A 6,803-nucleotide genomic window follows, 5' to 3' on the forward strand; every position below is an offset into this window, starting at 1 on the left:
GCGGCCTCTCAAGGACAGGGTTCTCATCTCTCATCAGGAAAGAACAGGGCACCTTCAGCCTCCAATTGCATGGACGTCTAGAGGAGACTTGAAAATGTGCAGTCAGGGAACCAGGCCACCTAGGTCCGCCCCCACCTCTGTCACAGGCTCTGTGACCCTAGGCAGGTCGCTGAGCCCCTCAGTGCATGAAACAGCGCCTTCTGATAGCCCCTCCCACAGTCTAGTGTGAGCATGCAGAGCCTGCATCCCAGTAAGCACCATTTTATGAAGAGGATAACGGTCTTGGTGACTCCTGCTACGTCACAGCTCATTTACAGCCAGTTTTGAGAAACACGGCTTAGACGGTGACTCCCTTGGGTAAAGGAAAGTCAAACAAGACCCAACACTGGAGAGCTGGGCGAAGCAGCCCAGGTGGGGTAAGGAGGCTTCAGAGTTGCTCCAAAGACAAGCAGAGGACCTAGAGTTAATCTGGAAAGGAAGAAAAGACTTAATGGAAACCAAAACGGTAACACTTGGATTTCAAGATTCCCTTGGCAGACGAGGGCAGGGCGAACGTGGAGCCTGGCAAACCCAAGCGTGCGAGCACAGTGACAAAAGGCCGCTGTTTACATCTCTGGACATTTAATGGTTCATCCCCTGAAACCGCACACGCAGCTGCTCACTGTGCTTCCTCTCTTCCCCCACACACAGCCCATGCCAGACAGAACCCACCTTTGCAGCGCTCGCAGCAGGTGCCCCTCTGCTTGACGGCCAGGGCACAGTCGCGCGGCAGCACCGGGCACTTCTCCCGCTGGCAGGTCACTTCCTTGTTCTACACAGAAAGGGACAGAGATGCCAAAGTCAGCCTGGGAATCCCCGGAGTCCTGTCCACACGGAGCCCCCGCACCCTGCCTTCATCTTGGCCAGGAAACACGGTGATGGCCAATAGAAGCTCCCCGTCCAGGACAGAAACGTCCGCCCGGAACACAGGGCTGGGAGAACAGGGCCTTGAAGAGATGACAGGAGAGAGGAGGTCCTTTCTGAAACGCCCACTGTGCCCAGACAGCCCAATGCCAAGGACAAGCTCTCCCCGCTCCATTCTATGGTTCCTCTTTAGTGCCCACTCCATAAGACCTGTGTGAGTCGTATTCTGCCCATTGGGCAACCTGGCCAGGGCTGCCTCGCGAGAACAAAAATATTTCCTCGTGGCCAGCCAGCGTCCTCTAGAGTGAGGGCACTAAAATGCAGCAATCTGAAGTTCCGACCCAAATAACAAAAGTGGACCACAGAACTGGCTCTGAGAGGAAAACAATGTTCCACAGCCCAGGCAGGGCCGCGGGCCCCAGTGTCTCACACCTGCAACAGCTGTGGTGCGTCTGCACTCCTGCTCCCGGGAGAACAGTGAGCATCTGCACCTCTGGTTTGGTCCCTAAGTCAGCTGTCAAACGTCCCAGAGCAAGAAGATCCAAAGGTGACACACGGGACCCAAAGACTGCCGCAGAATGTCACCAGGAGCGGCACTAGCTCAGGGCTCACTGTAAACTGGGTCCCGCGGCCTCCGTTCTTTCTTAGATTCCACCAGGTAAACACTGCCATGTTTTCGTTTTTTTAGGCAGGGCCTCGCTATGTAGTTCAAGCTGGCCATGAACTCACTACATAGCCTGGCTGCCCTCCAACTCCTGGCAATCCTCCTGCCTCAGCCTCTCAAGTGCTGGGATTACAAGCCTGTGCCACCACGTGCAGCAGGTAAATGCTATCATCGTCCTCATTTTACCCGTTTAAGAACCACGTCTCAGAGCAGGTAGCGGGCTCGTCCAATCTGACAGCGCTGAGCCGTGGCAGAGGAGGAATTCAGGCCGGAGTTGATGCACACAGCCACACTCCAGCTGGGTCAGGGCTGCTGCCGTCCTCAGCTGACGCGGGGCAGTGGGAGCAGTACTGACAACGGCACGGACAGCTCTGCCACCTTGGGAGGACCTCGACCGCTGGGGGTGCACCGAGGACACGGGTATTGTTTTTCTTTTAAGACAAAGATGTCGATGCAGAGTTGTCTTTTCTAAACTAAAGCCTCAGTACTCAGATCTACTTGCCATGTTGGCACTGCGAAAAATAAGTGGGTTTGGGATTGCAGGCTGGGCACTCGTCTCTAAAGGTACGCCATCGCTGCCCTAGATCCCTGGGTGACATGGAGGAGACCCCACCTCAGCCCTAACACCGACCATGTCACCAGGACCACACGCAGCTCCCTCGGGGGCACCCACAGGGAAGGGGCGAGGGAGGAAAAAAGGAAAGAAACAGAACGCCAGCAATAAGGCCCCTCAGCATGCGGCCGAACCACAGCCCACCTCAGATGGGCCAAGCTCAAGGGGGCCTCACCGGCCACATGCTGAGCCTGTGGCTGTCACCCGGTGGCAGCGGGGTGCACACCGATGGAGGCTGAGCCTGGGGCTGCCTGGGAGCTCTCTCCCCTCTGTCCAGGATGCCAGGCCTCCCTCCCAGGAGGGTGGGGTGAGGGGACAGAAGGCAGCAAAGCAGCACTGTCCAGTGCCCCTGTGTGCCTTCCTCCCCAGAGAAACAGGCCAAGCTCATCGAGAGGCCTTCGCCAACATTCCCCACCAGGGCCTCAAAATGATTTTTTCAGAGATTCTTTCGGAAATGATGTCATGTTAGAAAATAATAACAAAAACAGGAGACACAGGCACAGCTACCAGGACAAGAGAGGACGGAGATGTCTACGACAGAGGCTGTGTTCTCAGACGGTGTCACAAGCCCCTTGAGATAAGAACAGGGGAAAATGCCCAGCGCTGGCCCTGCCTCCATCTGGCCAGCTCTTCTAGCGAGGAGGCCCCTGAAGACAGATGGCATCACCACATCCCCTTCCCTCTGAAAAGCCTGCACCGGAGGCCAACGACTGTCATTTGGCAGAGAGCACTCAGCCTGTCACAGAAGTCAGGCTGGGTGCCACCAGCAGGGGACACCGCCCCTCTGTCGTTTGTGCAGAGGAGGCTGACAGGATTTCCGGCCTTCAGAGACTCCACCCAAATGCAAATAACCATGCTCAGCCCTCCTGCAGACCCTGAGTCCCCTGCTCTAGGAAAGGCGACAGCAACCCTAGCAGCTCACGGGAGCCCTGCACCTGAGGGGCCCCAGGGACTGTGAAGAGAAGGGCGCCTTGAGCCAAGCGCCATCAGGCTGACGAGCACGGGAGGGAGGCTCAGCACAAACACACAGCAGTGTTCCCAACACTCGAGACGGCTTAGAGAGGGACTGGTTCTGAGGGGTTCGGGTGTCCGAGGAGAGGAGGCCAGGAGAGCCTGGCCCAGCCTGTGAACCCTCACTGCGATTTCTGCTCTCCTCAGGAAGGAGACCCATGGGCGAGCCCTTCCTTCAAGTGCCCCACTGTGACCCAGCTCCAGCCCCGGGGGCCGAGGACAACGCTGTGGTAAACCGCGGGTCCCCACTCTCCCAGGCGATGTGACTCTACTTCTCCCAAACAGAAGCATGATGCTCGTGTCTACTCAGCAGCTTTCTTCCCAAGAGCTCTGCAGGTGCCACTTCGCTGGTCCTTCTGGTTTCTTGCGGCAGAGGAAGAGTGCACGGGAACTTGAGTGTCTCAGGTTCCCCAAAACCCAGCAGGCAGTGGAGCGGGAGTGAACAGGGCCCCGGGACTGGGGTAAGGGACCAGCCAGGGAGGCTGGCCTTATGTACAGGTGTGTCCTGTGAGTCGGGAGATTGCTGAGACGTGGGGAAGAGATCAGCGTGTAGTGGAGCTGGTTTGGATTGTTTGGAGAGACAGCCAACCTGGGTCAGCGGTGAGGTCCGGGAGGAAGGGGTGGGCTGGGCCTTGGGCAAGCAGACTTGGCTTCGGGCCTTGAAGGTTCTCAAATGCAGGCAAGATAGGTGAAACCTGAAGAAAGACCCGAGCTCAGGGGTGCACACCTGTAACCCCAGCCACTCGGAGTCAGTGGCAGGGGGACCGCAGTCCGGCCCAGCTGTGGCAGCTCACTGAGACCCTGTTTCAAAGTCAAAGCTACAGGAGGTGCGCGGCCATCTCAGGGTTCAATCCCCCGTACCCCCGAGAAAAAAAGCGGAAGAGAGACGCAAGGGGCAGGCCCCACCACCTTCCAGGGCTTCTGACCACCGGAGACGGTGAAGCGGTTCCCTTCTGCAGCCCCAGGTCAGAGGACCCTTCGCCAGTGCGTGTGAACACTGAGGAGTTGCTAGTGCAAGCCTGCATCTGCTCCAGCCCATCTCCTTAGCACGAAATCTGCTCTCGGTCTCCAGAAATAATAGTGAAGAGGGTGGAGGAAGGCCCTGAGATCGCCCTCTGGGCCCCAGTGGCAGTATTCAGTTTGGTTGGTGATTTATTACTGCAATTAAGCTGTTGCTGGCTTCTTCTTCGGTACTCATGACACTACTGACTTCCCCCTAACTCTTACAGAGAAAGAAGCGGGAGAAAAAAGATAAGGTCAGCTGCTCTAAAGCATAAGGCTCTGGGTCATCTCTCAGATCCACAGCACTTGAAAAAATGGGCAGAAAAAAATACCACCAAAGCCATTGCTATGGTGCAGAAAGGGAGGCTGGAAGAGAAAAGAACCGAAACTCCCCAGCGTTTCGCAGGACATCTCGCCTCCCTGCCGGCTCTGGGCAGCGTGAGGGCCGTCAGCCTTGGCCTCGAAGCCTCACCCCAGCTTGTACCCCAAGCCCTCTCCAGACCCTGCTGTGCCCACGATTCGCTCCACTGATCCTGCAAGTCCCTTTCATGGCCCAAGCCCCAGCCAGTGCTGATACATCTTTCATCCAACAATGAGCAGCACACAGTGGCCCAGGCAAGATGCTGAGTATTTCTTATCACAGCGCCTGATTCCTAACTCTGCTACGAGCCAGGCTGCACTGAGGATGTCCTGTGCGTTCTGTCATTTAACCCTCGCAGCAGGCTCAGGGAAATACATCTCTGGTCTGCCTCCCTCCATCTCACAGGTAAGGAAGCCGAAGCCCAGGGGCCACTGTGCTCCACCAGGTTTACACAGCCAGCCGGGACAGAGATTCACACCCGCGACCCTCTGATGTCAGCCTGCGACCTAAGCACTACAATGCACCGCCTGGTCGAGAGGCGAGGACAGCCGCCTCCCGAAGCCAGGAACATGAAGGTTTGCCTTTGTGGAGCGCTCCCTCTTTTCAGACCATTGCAAGCCTGGCTTACGGTCTCCTTTTGAATGCACAAGTAAAAGCAGTGCTTCTAGGACGGACAGCGTAAGTCCTCGACTTAACGTAGCCAGTCTCTTTGCACTGGGTCATTTGCAAGATGGGCCAGAGCCTCAGACCCCAGCTCCCGCCCCTCCTCCAATCTGCACAGGAGGGAGCACCGTCCGGGGAGGCAGGCGGCGCCCCACGGCCAGCCGGAACTGTGGAGACTCACTGTTAAATACCCTGTAAGAACACCGCAGTTCACGGCCCCACATCTGGAGTGCTGTTCTTTCCCCTCCTGTCTGGCTCAGCCAGCCTTTACCGCAGAGACCGTGCCGGGGAACACGGCCTCCTCCCACCCAGCGAAACGGCGCAAACTCGGAACAATGCTGCCCTTGAAGCCCGACCATTTAAAAGCCTTTATGAAGCCCCCTGGGCCCTCAGTTATTTTGCAACAAGTCAAATCCCATGAAGAAATTCGCCTCTGCAGCACAGAACAGAGGGAGATTAAAGCAAAGGGCAGGGGCGGAGGAAGCAGTAAGGCCCCTGCTGCTCCGCTGGCCAGAACAGTGCATTTCCGTGCCCGGTCCCACGCAGAGACGATGTGCTCGGATGTGTGGCCTCGTGCGCCACCCGGACTGCTCTCCTGACACCGCTCCCTGGAAACACGGCGTGGCCGGCAGACGACGGGATGAGAAGGGCCTCTTCATGTGGGAGCCACTAGCTTTTCATTTTCTACACAGGCTTCAGTCTGCTGGAGGGATCGTCTGGGGTCCTGACTCCATCTAAGGGATGAAGCCTGGTGGCTTTGCTCTTGGCCTTTTGAGGGAACTCGCAGCACAGAGACAGAGGCGTTAGGACAGCGGGTGGGCGGGAGCGAGCACGGCGCTGGTGTAAAGCAGGGCAGTGCCACACAGCTCCCTGTCCTGTTTAATCACACTCTGAAATGGAACCAAAACATCAGAGAGGGCAGAACACAGACGAAACCACCACCAAATAAAAACAGTAGCCCAAAGAAAGTAGAGGCCTGCTTTCTATTACACCGCAGATCACAGAAGCAAAGGGTCTGCCAGCGACACAGTGTTCGCAGCAGTGTGGGGGGAGCGGCCAGTGACAGTCAGCGTGCCCCTCTCAGACACCACCGTGCTGCACACCGGGTCCCCAGGGCTCACCGGAGGCCAAGATGCAGAGTCCTGTTCAGGGGCAGATGGGAGGCAGGCACGTGGCGGGCGGAGTCCATGCCCCAATGCCGAAGTCTCCACCTCGCCTCCCCACCCAAAAGGGAATCCAACAGCGGGTACGAGGGGTGGAGCCGGCACTGGAGAAACTCCAGGAGAACAGCTGACAGGAGCATTTGCCAACCAGGACGGGGAGGAGGCTGCGGGGGGCACGCGCTCTGTGCCCGCCCCTCCTCACACCTGGCCAATGCACCCTGGGCGCCCTGCAGCAGACAGCGTGAATCATCTCCTTCCCCTGCCCTCAGGAAACGGGGAGACGAAATTCATTCGAGGAGTATTTGTATGCCCTCCTGGTGAGCTCTTTCTGAGCCAGTGAGAAGACCACGAACCACATTTGGGGTTCCAGCTCCAGCTACCAGCAGGATCTGCGGCTCAAGGGACACCGGCCACCTTCCGGGC

General features: G+C 57.6%; 1 protein-coding gene across 2 annotated transcripts in view; it reads right to left on the minus strand.

The window, feature by feature from the left end:
* Positions 1-293: 293 nt before the first annotated feature.
* The window catches only part of LOC117285189 (BMP-binding endothelial regulator protein-like), a 27,598-nt gene continuing 21,088 nt past the window's right edge, over positions 294-6,803 (minus strand). Inside the window, exons 3-4 of one of the 2 annotated variants that reach the window (XM_033761022.1) lie at positions 712-811; positions 294-468 (exon numbers count right to left, since the gene is read on the minus strand). In XM_033761022.1, coding sequence (XP_033616913.1) covers positions 464-468; positions 712-811 — 105 coding nt within the window. In that variant the 3' untranslated portion in view covers positions 294-463. Of the gene's footprint in view, positions 469-711; positions 812-6,803 lie in introns of those variants that run through there. The other variant, XR_004516146.1, reaches the window with a different exon arrangement.

The sequence above is a fragment of the Fukomys damarensis genome, unplaced genomic scaffold (genome assembly GCF_012274545.1).
Source record: "Fukomys damarensis isolate Sample0158 unplaced genomic scaffold, DMR_v1.0_HiC HiC_scaffold_7, whole genome shotgun sequence".
NCBI classification, from domain to species: domain Eukaryota; kingdom Metazoa; phylum Chordata; class Mammalia; order Rodentia; family Bathyergidae; genus Fukomys; species Fukomys damarensis.